The sequence below is a fragment of the Clinocottus analis genome, unplaced genomic scaffold (assembly GCF_023055335.1).
Source record: "Clinocottus analis isolate CAN_PGR_092001 unplaced genomic scaffold, fCliAna1.0.p SCAF_12, whole genome shotgun sequence".
Classification (NCBI taxonomy): Eukaryota; Metazoa; Chordata; class Actinopteri; order Perciformes; family Cottidae; genus Clinocottus; species Clinocottus analis.
This window is the reverse complement of record NW_027175843.1, coordinates 8,084,421-8,103,905: the sequence shown is the minus strand read 5'-3', so window position 1 is coordinate 8,103,905 and position 19,485 is coordinate 8,084,421. Positions and strand designations below refer to the sequence as shown.

Genomic DNA, 19,485 nt, shown 5'->3' with positions numbered 1-19,485 from the left:
GCACATTCTTAGCGTTCAGAATCATTTGGATTTACGTTGATGGCGTAAGTATATGAGGAGGTACGGTCACATTAGCGTTGCATCCACTTTGCATTTTATTTTCTGTCGCCGGCGACAAGCTCCGTACTAAAAACGTTAAATCGGCTGATTTTTGACAAACCGACTACAGATTTGCTGCTTAAACAACTAACGTCTCACCTGAAAAAGTCCTAAAATGGAAAAGGCATGGGGACTATAAACCAAAACGAGTCCGTCAATTCAACTGCGTGGCCAGCCGCAGTTGTAGTTGCAGAAGTATAATTCAGCCTTGCCTTTTCCACACTCCAGAGCAGCAGGTGGCGCAACGACAGTTTAGAGTCGACCTAAACACCGACGTTCACCGATATCTCCCTCCAGGAATTCACCTCCATCTGCGTGTCCTTACACTCCGTCAAAGACGGGTTATATAAATGCTCAGATTTGCGGACCTCTTCAGCCAAACGTTTTTCAACGGGATCCATTGTTCGTGTTTCTGCCATGGCTTTTAAAAACAGCGGTATTATGCTATGAAACCGGAAATGCGAGACTCAGAAAGGACGTGGTTAGCGGACCAATACGGTCTAATACAGTTCACAAATCAATAACTTCTTTGAAATCACTTCTTAAAACCCATTTTTGTCAAATTGCTTTTAAGTGATATTGTCCTTTTATGATCTATTATGCAGTTATTTTGTTCCCATGGTTTTGTTTGTATATTTTATATATTTTTGTTTTCTCCTGTTCTTTTTGGCTATTTGTTTGGTTTAGTTGTATTAAATGCTTTTATGGAATGATCTTTTTTGTTCAAGTTGTGTTTGTTTTGATTATCTGTGGAAGCACTTTGAAAACCCTGTTTTTAAAAGTGCTGTATAAATAAAGTTACTATAACTATTAATTTATGGTTATGTTTTGCACGAGGACACATCGACACGAGGTGGCAAGTCCAGAGATCCAACCGCCAATCCTCTGATTGAAGAACAACCCCTGCTCACCACTGCGCCACAGCCGCCGCATACTTGTGCCTTGGGTCATTGGACTAGACTATAAAGTCCATAACAATAATAAAAATGCTTTACACAATAGACAATAACAGACGGAACACAACACAAACGGGAAGACAAGAGCAAACAAAAACAAACACAATATTTAAGGTAATAAAGAAATAACAGAATATTTAAGGTAATAAAGAAATAATGAGAAGTAAACAGAAGAGGCTGTGTGGGCCAGAGCGAAGAGCAGGTGTAGAGGTTTATCAGGTGAAAGCAAGTTGGAAGAAGTGTGTTTTGAGGGCTTGTTTGAATGACGGTAGGGTGAGAGCCTGACGGATGTGGATGGGGAGGGCGTTCTAGAGGGGCGCGGTGCAGCAGCTGAGAAGGCCCTGTAACCCCAGGTCCGGTGCTTGGTCCTGATGATCTTTAGAGTGGTTGTGCCGGCGGACCTGAGGCAACGGGTTGGGGCGTGTATGGGGAGGAGGTTAGCAAGGTAGGGAGGGGCCACGTTGTTTAGGGCTTTGTAGGTAGCAGTTTGGAGTCTATCCTGTATTTGACAGGGAGCCAGTGGAAGTTGTGAAGGACCGGGGTGATGTGATCATAGCGTCGGGTGGAGGTGAGCAGTCGGGCGGCAGAGTTAAAACCTTAAACCATAAAACCTTGCTTACAACCATGCCTGATTTGTTGATGTAGCAGCAACTCCTACAATATGAATTTGATGTATTACCATAACTACATTGTAAATGACATATTTTATCAAATGCTGCAATCACACCACATGCATTCCAACTTTGTTCAAGTCATTTGCTTCATTCGCGCCCTTCCAGGGCGCGAATGAAGGGCTTATCTTTGTGGCTTATCTCCGTAAAAACAGTCACTATTTCCGCCATTTACAATTGACATTGTGACACATTGACTTTGCATGTAATGTACTCTCACGGAAAATTCACAACGCTTTTGGTGTGAACGCAGCATACTTACGAGGAGGATATTTTAGACTGTAAGTCGTTTTACATTTAATTGTTCCTCTTTCATATAGAAACAATTATTTTAAACTAAATTAACACCTTTGATTTGATCATCATAAGATAGAGAAAAGATAAATAGTGGACTAACATAGGAGTGTGTAAGAGGGGACACTGGAACTGGGCCATGCTAAGCAACTTTGTAATAACATCTGTAAAAATCTTAGCGAGGAACCCATTTTAAGCATTACTTAAACCTGTAGCGGTAAAATAGCACCTTAGAATACCCTGAAAGACGGAGACATTCAGCATGCCTATCGATCCACTCCTTTCTGATCATGACACGATTTAAATAATCCACACTATATGTAAAGCTGGAAGATTAATAAGATCAGAGGCCACAAAAATCAACACTTAAAGAGTAGAACAATTTTATATTGAAATGACAGGATTCTGTGCAAATAATCATTAATTAAAAAATGATGGTTTTCGTGGAGGCCAGTTAATGATCATACTTCAGTAGTTATTCTCATCTGACCACTAGCGCTCCACCAGACACTCACATGTCTAAGGACACACTTGTTGGGCTTTAAGGCATTTTTCAGCATGAGGGGACAGGGCTGCTGGTTGTGGTCTCGTCCACTGCTCTCCATCCCTCAACAGGTGGTCCTGCAGCTTACATCCCATACTTCTCCTTCAACTGCTTCACCAAGCCGATGTACTCGTTCATGGCATCCTCTTTGCTCTTGCCTGACAGTAAATCAAAAATACATTTTAGGAAACACATGAATGAATTAATAAATACATAAGCACTATTCCTAATACAAAATATATGTAAAGCAACAACAAAAAAAGCAAATATAAAGCTGAGCATTTTATTTATTTGTTGATATATAAAGAAATGCAAAAGAATAATGATGAGCATTTCATTTATTTGTTGATTCATTTCTGTATATATATATATTTGTATATTTCTGTGTATATATATATTTGTATATTTCTGTGTATATATATATATATATATATATATATATATATATATATATATATATACACACACACACACACACATATATATATATACTTCTCCCACTTCTCCTTCGATCTCTGACATTTTAAATGATGTGAACACATGCGGACTAAAGCTTTGGATTTCAGTAGTTCTGCTGCTGCATCAACAAGGCTAGAGCTATGACAGAACCCTGATCTTTCCTTACTTTGTGACTGATTGCAGTGAAAACAAACTCATTGAATATTCAGGTTTTCATAGCAGCCCCACCTACGGAAAAGTACCTTTTTCTTTCTCCCAGGCATCCCATTTAGCTTTACCAGTGAAATCAAACATCCCTGGACGATCTTCAGAGACAAGAAAGACATAAACAGATGCAAGTTAATTAATCACATGATTTTTCTGCAATTAATTGCGATTAATTGCATTATGTGCCAAATTCAGTAAAAATGAATTTATTGCACGCTTTTATTTTAAAGTAATGTTATCAGAACAATATAACAGGCACGCTGGAGCAACAGCAAGTTTACATATACTATATATATATATAAATCATTTTTCCTGAACAGGTACTGTTCAGTAAAGGTCCCTGTTAGGGACAAGCCACGCCGTCTTTTGTCCATGTTCAGTTTGTTGCTTATCTTAAGAAAGAAAATAGAAAAGGTTAAAAGAATCACATTAATCATTTAATTGGATTTGTCAGATTACCACATTGTAAAAAAATAAATATATATATATTAAAAAAGGCTGAGTGGTTGGCCTGCTACTCTCCACAGTTGAAGTTAAAAGGGAAAGGCCTCTTTAGCAACAAGCCAAAAATGTTTAAACCAGAGTTCCCAACGTGGGTCGCTTAAGGACAAGCCAACGCACTGCAAGATTTGTTTTTTTATTACAGATGAAAAACAGGTCATGGTCAAGAATCACACAAAAGTTGCACTTTAAATCTTGTGTTTGCCAGAGATGTGCTCATACATGACTCAGCACATAAGACAGTGAGGGTCTTACCTGTGTTCACGTCCCCCACAGTGGCCTGCTTGAACAGCGAGTAGACCTGCAGCATTTCTTCATCCGCCGGCTTGGCCTTCAGCTGCTTCACCTCAGCTGCTGCGTCATCAAACTTGGCCTAGAGAGTAGAGGACATAACTTCAAAACAATACTAATGCGATTCATGAGTTGTTGATGATTCCCAAGGACAACGGTAGGTCAAAGGTCAAGGTAGCCTCCACGGCAGCACCACCACTTTACATTGAAAAATCTGGATCTGAAGAGCTGCGTTTTGTCTGGTCTTTGGCAGAAAAACAAAATATTTTACACTTAACGTTGCCTCTATTTTATGCTTTCCTTTCATCAAAGTATTCTCATAGACGAAAGCAGTTACATCAGTCGGATGTTGCAACTCACAACGTGACTAACTTTGGTCTGCAAGTTTCTCTCAGTGATCAGAATGCGGAGGGGACCCACACTGCCTAAGAGGGAACGTGGTGGGAACCCACGCTGTCACAGGGAGAATGTTGAGGGAATCCACACTGCCACAGGGAGAACGTGGAGGGAACCCACGCTGTCACAGGGAGAACGTGGAGGGAACCCACGCTGTCACAGGGAGAACGTGGAGGGAACCCACACTGCCACAGGGAGAACGTGGAGGGAACCCACGCTGTCACAGGGAGAACGTGGAGGGAACCCACACTGCCACAGGGAGACCGTGCCAACTTATTGTGAGGTGCATAGCCTGAATTATGTAAACCAATGATGCATGTGATGGCTTAGTAGTCCTCTTAGTAGTACTAAGGCCCTTACAAAGGTTGTACTGTTGCATGCAGTGTGTATTCAAATGGGACCCACTTCTTCCTAATAACATTTTACTTTGAACTCTTGCTTATATATCTGCATTGCAGAGGATTGTAAAATGGGACTAGAGGCAATAGGAGATTGTGGTATTTTTGTCATAGTATGATTGTGACAGACGTAACCTTTTTCTGGCATACTTAACAGTTTTATGAGTCTTGGACCACTCAGTGTGTTTCAGTCCATTTGAAGTGAAGCAAAGACAAACTATGTGATCACTGGTCGAAATGTTTGTATCTCTGCCGATAAGATTATGCATTGTATATTTCATATGACAGTGTTATACATGTGCTTCACTGGTGGTGATTCATTAAATTTGGCAACTGAAATGCTTTTAGTTATTTATTATTGCACTGTACTCTGGCTCAATGGAAATAAACTAAACTGAACCAAACTTAGCCTGAAAGTTAGCCTAACGAGGATCCGACTAGCCAGGCCAGAATCTTCTAAACCTGCTTTCTCCTGAATTCATGCACATGCATATTCAAGTTTAGCATAAACAATGGTATTCCTTTGTAATAACTACACACTATTTAGCATTAGTAAAGCATTAGTGTACACTTAATTAATCATTTATAAAGCATTGATCCAACATGAAGAGTCGTTAGTAAATCATCAGTAAGCAATTCATGAACACAGTAATACATGTTTCATTCTTGATTAACAAGCTTGACTATTATTGGGTTTTCATACTTTATAAATTATGGATTCCCCATTTTTAAATCAAGTATTAAGGACTTGTAGATGATTAATAAGATTATGAATTTATGAATTGTTAGTAAATGATACAAAATTAATTGAATGTATTCATGCATTTATTGCATTAATGGTTAACATGTGCTTCATAAATTTGTTACTGCAATACTGCAACTCATGATTAATTCAGATAGTCACTAGTCATTCGTTAAATACGTTCTGTGACCTCATATAAAGTGAAGACTAGTTTACAAAACATTTACAAGCAGTGCCTCAAAGCTAACACAACTCTCAGTTATCTTCTCAACAGAAAAGGGAAATAAACACAAAGTGATAAAGAACATTATCATGATGGCGATGGAGGGCCATGCCCGTCAGTGGCACGAGTGTTTGCTGGCACATACATATTATTTATTCTGTTACCTAAGACCAGCTGGCTACGCTAGCTAGTCGGCGAGCAAGCTCGTCACTAGAGGTAACTTGAGGTCCTGAGACAGCACACGCCAACTCAGCTGTAAGTAGAACCATCTAGATACTCATAATCAATAATATGCATGTGCCATTAAATTATACACTCAATACTTGTGCTACTGATGGGAGCACTGCTTGTAAATCTTTTGTAAATAGTCTTCACTTTAGATGAGTTGATGAGATCATACTCAACTAATGACTAGTAACTACCTGAATTAATCATGAATTGCAGTATTAAAACACGTTTATAAAGCACATGTTAACCAATAATGCAATAAATGCAGGAATAAATTCAATTAAAATAATTTTGCATAATTTGCTAGCACTTTATAAATGATTGTATTAATCATCTATAAGTACTTAATACTTCATTTACAAATGGGGAAGTATGACAACCCAATCATTATAGCATAATAGTCAACCTTATGAATTAAGACTAAAACATGTATAACTTGGTTTATGAATTGCATACAAATGAGTGTTCATGTTGGAACAATGCTTTATAAATGATGAATGAAGTGTTTATTAATGCTTTACTAATTCTAAATATTGTGCACTTATTATAAAGTAATACATAAACAATTGACAATTGTAGTACATTATTTTGTTAATTGGAAAACTTCCGTGGAAATAATAAACGATAAACAGTGAACCATCTGATACGTATAGTAAACCTGCACTAAGCTCAACGGCTGCAACTCAAAAGAGAAAACCATCTGAAACATTGAAATAACTAACAGTACAGGTTGATTGCTACTATTATTAATAGTATCATAGCTGCCGGCCCAGTAGTATGAGCAGAACACCGAGCCTCTGTAAAACATACTAAAAGAGCAAAGGTTGGCTTGTTGCAAGATTGTTGGCGCTCTCTCCGGGTCAAAGGTCCGAGAATACGGTCTAAATGCGCGCTCCTTTTCAACAGCTGATATGACGCGGGTCTGCCTGCGAGGACGCGCACGCTCCGTTCAACACGCACGTTGCGCAATCCACCAACATGTACCAAGCAGAACTACGTCTCTGCAGATTGTTTTCCGTTTTCTGTTTCCGATCTGAATAATAAATGCATTTTTGACGAGTAAAGCTCTTCATCCAGTAAAACAGAGCACACGACAACAGCTGACGTCACTTGACACGCTATGTTCTCGAGGAAACGATCCAACAACCCCGTTACATCCTCGGGCCACGTCATTAACCCGCTGATGAAGACAGAACGTGCACGAGCCCCACGGCCTGATGTTGCATCTCGTCCTGTGTAAGCTCGGCGACCACGACCCTCCTGGGTTCAGGCCCCGGAGACCATGGTCCATGCTCTAGGGAGTTCAGACCTCACTGCAGTGTGAACTGGAATAAGACTGTTCTATACTTAGTGCAATATGAACTAGTATGAGACTGTTCTATACTCACTGCAGCATGAACTAGTATGATTGAGACTGGTTATATACACACCTGTAGATCCGCCATCTGGAGTTGCGATCCGACTCGATGAATGGTCAAAGCAAAGTCCAACCCGCAGCAGACGAGACCGCTTCTTCTTATTCTTCTTCTGCTGCCTGTGGACTGCAAAGTAGCCTTAAAGGTGCATGTTGCCACCTGCTGCACTGGAGTGGTATAATGTAGTGTTAGGTTATATAAAGTGGTGTAAGGTTGTGTGATATAAGGTAGTGTTAGGCAGTGCTGTAGTGGTAAAATTAGTGGTGGGTAAACTATGAATTTTGTAATCATACAGGTCTCGACGCGATGCAACGCGATGCGTAGCAACGCAACACAAAGCATTGCGACTCTGTAGTCTGTAGTAAGACTGTCCTGGCTATATTGCATTTAGTTTTCAGTTAAACAAGTCATATACAATCAATGACAGTGAATGCATGCGTTTGTAGTTTATTAAATTTAAAGAAAACAGTAAAGTATGTCAACACAACACAACAAGACAATTGCACAATTAGAACTATCGTACGCTTGTGTTTGACATATTAAAACATTTCTATACGACTAGTACAGTTAAGATGTTTGAATGTGGTCAGAAATGTTCCGAACACGTCCATATCAGTCATTACTTTGAAAACCGGATGTTGTGTCCCGTGGCTTTTTCCGCTCGTTTGATATTCACGTCAGTGTCAGCTGCAGCTGACAACCCGACTTAACTAAGCCTAGTTCATACTTAGTTCATGCTTACCGGATGGTGGGACGCGGGTCGTGACCGGCACCTTCTGGCAAGCGGTCTTCACACCGGCCCCGTTACCGGCCTCACACCGCCCCTTTTCTTTTCCTCCGCAGAGTTTAGAAATTCAAATATGCTTAAATTTAGCGGAAAAGCAAGAAAACAATAACACAAGCACACGATTATTAACGTTATTATTCCAACGGAAGAATACAAGGCGGATGGAACTTTGAGGTGCATAAACGCCACTCAGAGGTGGGTAAACGCTATTTCCAAAACGCGCCGCCGGACGGCTCCAGTCCCGCCTGTCAATACATCTTACCCGGATACAACACATGCAAAAGATATGTTTTTCTAATTGGCTGTAGTCCATTTCTTTTTTTTTGATTGGCTGATGAGTGGCTCCTCACAAGGGTGAGGGGTGAGGGCAGCGCGCGACCAGCATATGTCTGCGCGCTGCGGCACATTAAATAGCCTGGAGGTTTTTTTCAGCGTGAGAAATACGATGTGTGGCGAGAGGGTGTGATTTAAGACCGAAATGCGTGACAGTCACGCTCGATGCGTGACACTTGAGGGCCCTGGGTATAAGGTGGTATGAGTTGGTGTTAGGCGATGTGAAGTGGTATACGGTAGTTTAAGGTGATGTAATGTAGTATAAGGTGGTGTAAGATGGTATTAAGTGGTTTAAGGTGGTGTAAGGTAGGTGGTTTAAGGTGGTGTACGGTGATGTTAGGTGGTTTAAGGTGGTGTACGGTGGTGTAAGATGGTATAAGGTGATGTTAGGTTGTGTAAGGTGGTATAACATTGTATAAGGTGGTGTAAGGTAGTATAAATTGTAAGGTGGTATAAGGGGGAAAACGGTGGTGTTATGTGGTGCAAGGCAAGTTTATTTGTATAGCACATTTCAGCAACAAGGTGATTCAAAGTGTTTTACATAAACTTATTGAAAGCAGATTTAAAAACAGTTAAGAAAACATTAAAACAGTCAAGAAAAAAATACAAATAAAATCAATAAAAGTTGCACTGCAGTTTAAGAAATAAAATGCAGTAGTGAGATGCAGCAGTTGAGTCTGGTTCAATTAAAGGCAACCTCAAACAGAAAAGTCTTCCAACTGGATCTAAAGGAGCTGAGGGTGTCAGCAGAACTGCAGCTTTCAGGGACCTTGTTCCAGATATGTGTGGAGCAAACAAGATGAACGCTAACTCTCCATGTTTAGTTTGGAACAGAAAGTAGACCAGAACCAGACGACCGAGGGGTCGGATGGTTCATAAGGTTGCAGCAGATCACAAACTTACTTTGGCCCTGAACCATTCAGTGCTTTATAAACCAGCAGTATGATTTTGAAGTCAATTCTTTGTTTGACAGGAAGCCAGTGCAAAGACCTCAGAACTGGAGTGATGTGATCCACTTTCCTGGTCTTAGTGCGAACTCGAGCTGCAGCATTCTGTATGAGCTGCAGCTTTCTGATTTTTTCTGACTTTTTACTGAGGCCTGTGAACACACCATTACAGTAGTCAAGTCTACTGAAGATAAATGTATTGACAAGTTTCTCCAACTCCTGTTGAGACATAAGTCCTCTATCCCTTGATACATTCTTCAGGTGATAGTAGGCTGACTTTGTAATTGTCTTGATGTGGCTGTCCAGGTTGAGGTTTGAATCCATAACTACACCTAGGTGTAAGATGGTTTGAGTTGGAATAAGTTGAGCAGGGTCGTCCTTCAATCAAAGGATCGTCGGTTTGATCCCCGGATGAAAGACATAGAACTCTCAGGCCAGATAATTACAGTTAAAAGCCCGCTCTGTCCTCTCATCAGAGAAAGCTGATGACTAAAAACATTACCTGTTCAGTCACCCTTCTCCACAACAAGTTGAATCCATCAAAACGCCGCTCCATACAAGAGATCTTCCTTCTGTTGGCAACTGGCATTCATTTGACCAAGTTAATGGTGGATCAGTGACTCAAATATAACAATTTGTGTGTGTGTGTGTGTGTGTGTGTGTATATGTGTGTGTGTGTATATGTGTGTGTGTGTATATATATATATATATATATATATATATACACACGTATACATATACATATACATACACATATACACATATACATACATACATACATACATACATACATACATACATACATACATACATACATACATACATACATACATACATATATATATATATATATATATATATATATATATATATATATATATATATATATATGCATAAATGTCCATGGACTTCCAGTATTAACTCCTCCAAGGTTGTTCTATACAATATGTATTGTGAAGGAATAGTTTCTAAACAGAGATCCTTAAAACAGTCTTCCTCATTGAACAGCAGCTGAGTTGGATGAAGGACTTTCGTGAAACAGCCTCAACAACAGTTCAACGTTTAAGAAACATCTCAGACAGATTCCATGTTTGGGGTCTCCCATGTACTTCAGGAAAGTGCTGCAGTCACTTCACGTCAGTCATGGGATCTTTTTTGTACGGCAATTACATTTTGTATATTTAACTGCAGTGTCTTTCACTACTTTGGTCATATTCTGAGTGTTTAACATTCTAATCTACAATGGAGCAAATAAGTTTTACAAGCTGTGAATTTTGTTTAGCTTAATGGCAAACCTAAGAATCAATGCATGTTCTGAGTGAATGATGACTTATCCCATTTTATTTTTTAGCATGCTCATTGCCTTTCGTCTCTTTCCTGCCTTCTCTGCTTGGGACGTTAGAAAACAAAGGAGACTGAAGATACCCAAACGTGACAAATCTAAAAGTTTGCTGCACGTAGGCATATACTATCAGCAACTGCTTTTTAAAACTAGGAAGAGCATTTCCTGCTGAAAATGCGTTGGAATGCAAAAAAGCTGAAGCATAAAGCTGAAATATTTGAAAGGAATTGCTAAACATAGCTGAACATAGTGAAATATAGTTGAATAAAGCTTAAAAAAGCTGAATATATTTGAAAATTAAATGTATAATTGGAAAAGTTGAAAGGAAAACTGCATCATCTAAATCAGGGGTGTCAAACATACGACCTAGCCCGCCACAGTGTCCAGTCCAAGAGAAGGAGAAAAAAAAGCTTTTTTTAAAAAAAAAATGAAAGTCAGCCACAGGTGGGGTTTGAACCACTGACCCTTTGCTTCTAAGACGGAGTTGCTAACCACTGATCTACAGGCGCAGTTGGTCAGACGCCTGATATTATTGGCTTGCCGTGTGTCTACAAAACCATCTGTTAAACCTCAGAAAGTGAACGTCAGTGACGCTGTTAATCCTGACGTCTGTAACTGAAGTGACTTGCACACACGCGCGCGCACACACACGCGAACGTGCACGCGACCATAATAACACTTTAGCGCTGCCGTTCGCGCGGCCGTTTCACGTTAGTGAGCGTTCACTTATGCTGCCGTTCACGTGCGTGCACGGCCGTTTACGTGCGCGACCGTTCACGCACGTGCACGTGCGCACCCGTTCGCGTGTGGGGTCGTTCAAGTGCCTTCAGCCTGCAGATGCACAGACTAAAAGGCTCCTGTTAAAGAGTTGAAAGCGGATTTGAAGATGTTCTTCATTGGAAACCATTCATTTTTAATTTGATAAAAAAGCTGAATAATTTTAAAATTTGAGAAGATATGAAAAATGTAAAAGCGTAGATTAATAGCTGAGGGTTTTGTCAACATTTGAAATTTTAAATATCGTCTCAAGCTCAACATATGAAGAAACTGTAAATGTTTGAAGTTGAAGATGATTTGAAGATTTCCCCATTGGGTCCCATTATAAAAAAAAATCATAAAAAGCTTAATAATTTGGAAATTTGAAAAGTAAGAAATATGAAAAGGCATAGCTATCGTGTCCTTAAGTAGCTGAATATTTGAATAATTGAACTTTTTTCTGTAGCTGAAAATATGAAGGAGTTTAAGAGGTCCAAAATACGGATGGAAGAAATAGAATAATAATAATAATAATAATAATAATAAGTTTAATAAAGATTTGAAGAACAATAGTTGGAATGCTTGCAGCATTCCAACTAATTATAATAACCTAGTATTGACTTAACTGTCAACTGTGAAACAGTATTTGTAAGTCCTGCAAGAAATGACATTATAGGTATATTAACCATGGCTTCAGTTTGTAATGAGAAAAAGTGAAAAATTATTGTTAATGGTCTGTTTTTAAACTGTAATAAGCATTGGGCTTCAGGTAGGAGTCTATTGAAATGTTGTACATTATGATGGAAGTATATGATAACATTCATGAGCTCCATTATGTCTCATAGGTTTCAAGTACATTGACTGATACAATTTGTATCCTCAAAGGGTTCATTTTACCAAAAGGACTTTCACTCAGTCTCAGCTCAGCAAGGAATTTACATTATGATCAATGGGTAATGCAATCAAATGAAGTAGATGCTTAGGCTATTGCTATGCCCCTGCTAATAAGCCTGCAATAAATATATAATACCTTACCAAGAGCCAGGGTTGAGGAAAGCTGCCAACAACTGACGCAACTTCAGCCAAGAGTAGAGTTGTGAGGGGAATAAGTAAGACAGCCAGGAGGGAGGGCAGTGAGACAGCCAGGAGGAACGACAGTGAGACAGACAGCAGCTTAAACAGGTCTCCAAACATCTCAGAGAGCCGGACCCTTTGAACGGAGAGCTGGTCCATTAGATAGTCCCATGTGAAGGGCTTATCTCCCAGATCTAACATTATTACAAAAACGTAATCGGTTATAGAACTTTATTCAGCATTTTCATTTTTTTAAACACTGAAAATAATGTGCAGGATTGCTACAAAAAGAAAATAAAAAAGGCATACCAGTGTGGTGGATAACACGCTTTGTGTTTTAAACAAGCCCACAAATTAAACTGATGTTTACATTACGGTAGACTTGTTGTTTCTGGCAGCTTGGTCTCGGCTGGAGTAAGTTAAATACTGGTCACCAAAATGTTGTAGGGTTCGCTTTATAAAGACCATAGTCTTCTTTCCTGAAGAAGGCCACTTCCGTTTCATTTGCTGAAAACAACAAAAAAAAATTGACATTGTGATAAAACTCATCAAATCAAGCACTGGTGTTACTCAGAGACTCATTGGAAATTATTTCACTGGCCTCAGTATGCCAGTATATCAGTAAGGTGCAACACAAGCGATCACTTTTCCAACTTTAAGGGTCTCATTTCTAAAACAGTTCGTAGGATGTGGATGTCGTAGGATGTTCGTGTATGTTAAAAAGGAGAAAATGCATGTATGCCAAAACACTTACAGATTTATAAAGCCTGGCATTCGCTGCTATGGAGCTATTTCCTTGTAGAAATCCCAACTCAACTGGTTCAGACTCACATTCTGCCCTCTACACGCCCATATTCATTCATTCAGCCATAAATGGTCAATGCAAAGCACCTTATGAATGTTGATGCATAGAAATGAGCAGCTAAGACTATGACATGAATACTGGTTCACTCACAATTCTTCCCTTTACACAGTCCTAATAAAGCTGCTTCTGATCCCCACAGAGCCAGAGTATCCATCGTGCAACATAATGCATCACTGGAACTGTAGTATTTATGTTTTGCAGGAATCTGACGGATTGCTTCCAAAATGACAATCAGTGGTATCCACATCCTGTTTATTAGTTTTTGAAAAGGAAGTTAAATAGGTGAATACAAGTTATTTACTTATGGCATTATGATTAGGACTGATAATGAGGATACGAGTGATCGTACGAGAGCGGTCACTGGCTTTAATTCCACAATTTGCTCATATACACAATCGTTATGTGCAGGTAATGAAGATGAAGGTGAGAAGACTGGAGAAGGTTACTCTTCTGCTACAAAGCGCTCACATTGGATAGCTGTCCCAATAAAATAAACCATTCATGGATCCACTGTTGCGATTTTACACAAACACTTCATGAAAACTCGTACTACTACTCGTATTACTTGGCGATGTTGGTACAGCGTTAGATTATTGAAAACTAATGACACTGTTCTGTAGTTCTTTAGCGCTACTCAACGGTACTGTGCAGCTTTTTTTTTAAGGACAGAGGGACCATTCACAATCCCCAAGCACTAACTGCAGTTCCCACTGTAGGGTGGAAGCAGGCTGGGCTTTGGCAGGCGACTCACGTGGTCCCTGTGGGCGACAAGGTGCCCGTGGGCACCAGGTTGTCTACCACTGTACTAGAGTGATGCCATATTCCTCAGAGTGGCCCAACCTTTCGTATATTTCTCTGTATGTGGCCCTGAGTAAAAAAGGACCTCGATACTTTAGCCCACTCATCATGTCTAGAAGAAGACAATCAAAACATAATATAAAGCCTGATTGACATTTCTGATGACTTGTACTTGATGTTGCAGCTGTGAGACCCCAGCATAAACTAATAATATACCTTACACATCCAAAGTTGTATTTTATGATCAAGTGTTGCCAGAATAAAGCATGCAGCATTTAGGGAGCGCTAAATAAACAGCAAAGACAAACTTTTACCAACGCCAGCAGCTCTGAGGGTTTGGTGGTCCTGCAGAATGAGGTCGTCGTCATCTTCTAAACTCATCACCAGCTCGTTCGTCTGCCAAGAGAAAGGTTTCCACTTAAAGGAACACATTATTTAAAAAAAAACAATTCATCTTTTGATTGTAGAGAATGGCAATTATGTTTTGATTACACTTAATGTAGTTTACTGTATATTGGCTCAAGTCTGCAGTGGCAGGTTCCGCAATGTGCTGGTTCACAGCATAAACAGCCACTTAATTCAGAGGCGAAACATTTTTACATAGTCTTATGAACAAACTACTAGTTTCAATGTAATCCTTGAAGTTCTATTTCTTTGAGGGCCTTGTTATGCCATTTTACACTGATCCTTCTGCATGCATTCCTTTTATATAGTGCTGTCAAGTAATTAAAATATATAAATCGCGATTAATCGCATTTATGTCTCAGTCATCGCAATTAATCGCAATTTTTTTTCTTTCATTTTAATGCTTTTATCAACAGGAAAGTGGATTGGCTTGCTTTATTTTATTGAAAAAGAATTGCTAAACAGGGCGGTACAAAATAAAAGAAAGAGAGAGAGAGAGAGAGAGAGAGAGAGAGAGAGAGAGAGAGAGAGAGAGAGAGATGTGAACATGGTAGTCAGGCTTCGTAGGTCCTGTCGTTGGATGTGATGCGTATTATATCAGCTAGATGTCCACGACAACATTAACAGGCCTACACGCAGTAGCAGCCATTTAGCTATGGCTGCAATAAGTTTGTTCTTCGTTGTGGTGTCCATGGCCGTGTCTACTACCGAACACTTTACGAAGTACACTGCATTACCGTAAACTACAATACAGTGCACTAACATCTGTAGTGCACTCTGTCGTTGATAAGCGCTGTTTCAAATGGAACATTTACGTTAACCAACTGGCGGAAGTGACGGACGCAAATCTGTTCGCGATACCCGTGAAACTAAAACTGACAAAATGAACGCACTTCTTGCCCTATTTTTGTCCCTTGTGTACCCCTTTCTCTAACCCATGTGGAAACTGCGACACAGGATATAAATAAATTAATGAAAAGCTGGCGGAAAGGGCTCCTCCTCCTCCGCTACGTAGCCAAGATGGCGCCCGTTTAGTGCGAGTAGTGTCCATCGTTTTACACTGCATTTTTTGACCATTTGCAGTGCGCCACCCGGGTACATTCAGTGAACTGAATTCTGCTGGTTTTGTTAGTGTGGCGCCCTAAGCACTGAAAGTTAGTGCTCGAAGTGCGCAAGTGTTCGGTTTCTGTCCGAAGTCATCCAATCGTGTCTGGCTAAGACGAGGGGGCACTGAGTTAGCATCAGCTGTGTGCTTGGCCATCGAGTGGTATTTCAGACTGGATAGCTACGATGATAGCTCAGTTCACAATGACAAATGGCACATACCGCTTTGGTCTTGTCAAGGGAACCACGTCTTATCATTCATTTTGCCGTGTCGTGCTCACCATTTATTCTTTTCAACCCGTAACTTTAGCCTGCTTCCAAGCGCAAATGCTGTGCCTATTGTTTTTGCTTCCGGTTGAGCTACATCCGGCGTATTGCTCGCGAGAAAAGAAAAAAAAAAATGAAAACGCGTTAACGCCATTAATAACACGGTAATATGACAGCACTACTTTAATATTAAAAACTTTGAATTATATAATATTGTGTATGCATATATATATATATATATATATATATATATATATATATATATATATATATATATATATATATATATATATATATTGTGATGTCATCTCCCCTCCCAGTGGTTGCAGCAGAGACTACAAACCATCATGGCACCTGGTTAACTGATTACACTTTCTATAGTCAGCAGAGCAGCCGGGGCCCGAAAAGAAAGCTGACTGAGGATGCCGAGAGGCTGGTGAGAGAACAGAGGAGGAGAGCGACTTTTATGTTACGACAACCAGAAGTCCATTTAAGACACTTATGCTTGTTTTGTGTAGTGGCTTTCTGCTGGAATTAAGTTTACCTTTTACTAAAAGAATCTGAAAACAGTATTTTAAAGTTACTAACTACTGCTTGTTATCTTCATTTGTGCCCCCACACCTCACAAGCCGATTCCGACCGCTCAAGACATCACACAGATGTTTGTACCAAGGTTTAATAAAACAGTCAAAATGTTGTTGTCTCTGGGTTAAGTGGCTGTTTAGGCTGTGACCCAACATCAAGAACGAATTATTTATTTATTTATTTATATATATATATATATATATATATATATATATATATATTTTTATATATATATATATATATTTTTATATATATATTTATATATATATATATATATATATATATATATATATATATATATTTTTATATATATATATATATATTTTTATATATATATATATATATATATATATATATATATATATATATATATATATATATATATATATATATAGTTATATTGTGCTCCCTCAGGGTATGGGTGTACAGGTATGGGTGTGCCAGTCTGACAGTGGCATTTACTTTCAAGTAGCATCTGCCGTTAGGAAGCGGTATAGGTCCGGGGACCAAGAGCGGCAGACCCTCCAGGACCCACAGTCAGTGCGTTTACATGATGGTATTAATTCGAATCTTGCTTTAGTTTAGCTCTCTTTCGGGGCAACTGCTACTATCTTAATATACATGGCAGTGAATAAATCGAATCATTGGCCGAAAGCATGTCATATCCGATACGATAGGTGGCGCTGTTTTCATTACAACTAGTGGTGATACTCTTCACTCTTCATAATGAAGAGAACCCCGCTAGCTTCGGTGGTTGTCGGGGAGCTAGAGGAGAGCAAACAGGGAACTAGCAGCAGCGCTAGCTGGCTACAGCAGGGCGCTAGCGGCGACACCCACCGAAGGTGGTATCGTCTTGTAACCCGACTTTTACATTTGTTTGTTTCTGCTGGCCGTGACAACTTATCGTCTCTTTCGACTTCCAGGTCACGACCAGGGAAGGAGGAACGGAGGGGCCGGCGGGATCTTGAGCATGCGCAAAGGCGCATAGTCCAGTTCCGATCCAATTCACCGTTTACATGCCGGGATGTCCGAATTATCAATCGAGTTGGATCGAGTTATCCAGGGGTGTTAATCGGATCGTAGTCGGACCGCAATCATTCAAACAAAGGTGTTTACATGAACGGGATAATTTGATTTTAGTCCGACTTAGCCAGTAATTCCAATGCATGTAACCGCACTGACTACTACTACATCGCTCACTTTTCCATCTATGCACAAACCTCCGTGCTGGCCTAGGAAAGGGACACTTTTTTTAGAGAGATACCTTTGAGCCATGTGCTTGGTGGATAATCTTCATGGTGTCTAAAAATAGAAGAGAACAGAATCAGATGCGGCGCACATATTTGAACATCCAATTGCAACCTTTTCATCACACGTCCTCTAATGTAGCCAAGCACCAAGCAGGATTTCAATGTGGATTTCTTCAGAGAAAAAACCCAGGCAGATAAACAGTGTCTGAATTTGTGGTCTTTATGTTTCTAGTTTATTGTAGAAATACCTTAAAATGGGGTTTATCATCCAAAAACCTTCACCAATGATTTAAGCATAGATTAATATTGTCGTTATGTATGCGTTATTAAGCTATTGTTTTTACAGATCCGTTCAACTTGAGATCAAAACAGGCAGAATGTGGCCCCTTAACTAAAATGAGTTTGACACCCCTGATCTGAGACCTATTTTTGCCTTCTTTTTAACCGGCTAGAATGTGGCTAGAGTCACTGTCCATCAAAACACCAAATGTTTGAAAATATTGAGAATTTGTTCAGCTGTAGGTTGAAAGCAATTATGGTTCTAGTGAATGTATATAAATTAAGTCAGCAAAATGTGGTTAACGAGAAGCAATAACACATAAATTCAGAGAAAATATGGATTATTATTTGGAATAACACGACCTACCACTACAAATGTCTGGTATACGTACCATACGCGTAAGTCTTGAAAGGAGGAGGGAGCCCAGGTCTGGTTGCGACATCTAGAAGATATCACGACACGAGTGAGACAACACGTGATACGTCATGATGTCGTATAGTCGGTGGTTCGGTTACTTACTGTCTCTAACCAGCTGCACGAAGTCCTGCACCGTTTGCTCTAAACTGACTCCGTGAAAAACGACTGGCTTGAAGTTTCTGTGCTCAAAGGACCGGACCAGACGAACCGTGAGCACCGCCTCACTGTTTGCCTCACAGCTGGCCATGTCGTCGTAATAGCGCTGTTCGTGAACCGGAAAATGGTTCCGTCTTGTTGTTTGGCATCCGATTGTTCAGCATGTGGTTTCTTCCTCCTTCTCCTCTTCCTCTCTTTCTGAGAGGCAGTCGACAAACCAACGTGTAAAGTGTATGCTGCCACCTACTGACCGGAGTATGAAACAGCATGAATATATGACAAATGCAATAATATTTACTTATAAATAATAATAAAATGAAGCAAGCAAAAAAACAACAACACTTAAAGAAGTTATATTTTGGATAGCAAACCAGTTCTATAAAAAAGTAAATCAGCAGACCACATAAAAGACAGTTGATGCCACCACAAAGTCAAAGAAGTCCGTATTTATGCTCTAAGAAAAAGACGCAATGGAAACAGGGAGTCAATTAAGAGACTTGGGATGCACCCAGTAATTGCATCCCTGTTTCTCATTTGTGTCTTTGTCATATATTCACATGGTTTAAGTGGCTCTTTTTAAACTCAAGTGAACTTAACTGTTTGACATCTGTGTTCCTGGCTGGTTGAATTCTTAACGTTATGGCTCTGCTTTTCTTTTTTCCTCGTTTGCGTTAATGTCCACATTGTGTGTTTCA

General features: G+C 39.7%; 2 protein-coding genes across 3 annotated transcripts; both read right to left on the bottom strand.

Annotated features, from left to right (window-relative positions):
- Positions 1-2,381: 2,381 nt before the first annotated feature.
- dbi (diazepam binding inhibitor (GABA receptor modulator, acyl-CoA binding protein)) lies at positions 2,382-8,181 on the bottom strand. 2 transcript variants are annotated; one of them, XM_068573227.1, is made up of 5 exons: positions 8,167-8,181; positions 7,440-7,550; positions 3,987-4,104; positions 3,266-3,328; positions 2,382-2,722 (listed from the first exon to the last, which is right to left on the bottom strand). In XM_068573227.1, the coding sequence occupies exons 2-5, from the start codon at positions 7,452-7,454 to the stop codon at positions 2,649-2,651; spliced, it is 270 nt and encodes an 89-aa protein (XP_068429328.1). In that variant the 5' UTR covers positions 7,455-7,550; positions 8,167-8,181; the 3' UTR covers positions 2,382-2,648. The 2 variants fall into 2 exon arrangements, with proteins under 2 accessions (XP_068429328.1, XP_068429327.1); XM_068573226.1 differs by lacking the exon at positions 8,167-8,181 and having other exon boundaries at positions 7,440-7,674.
- Positions 8,182-12,877: 4,696 nt separating this feature from the next.
- On the bottom strand, positions 12,878-18,970 carry cunh2orf76 (chromosome unknown C2orf76 homolog). Its single transcript, XM_068572466.1, has 5 exons — positions 18,737-18,970; positions 18,609-18,659; positions 17,952-17,989; positions 14,641-14,722; positions 12,878-13,170 (listed from the first exon to the last, which is right to left on the bottom strand). Exons 1-5 carry the CDS (start codon positions 18,879-18,881, stop codon positions 13,094-13,096), a joined length of 393 nt encoding a protein of 130 aa, XP_068428567.1. The 5' UTR covers positions 18,882-18,970; the 3' UTR covers positions 12,878-13,093.
- Between the last annotated feature and the right edge of the window lie 515 nt (positions 18,971-19,485).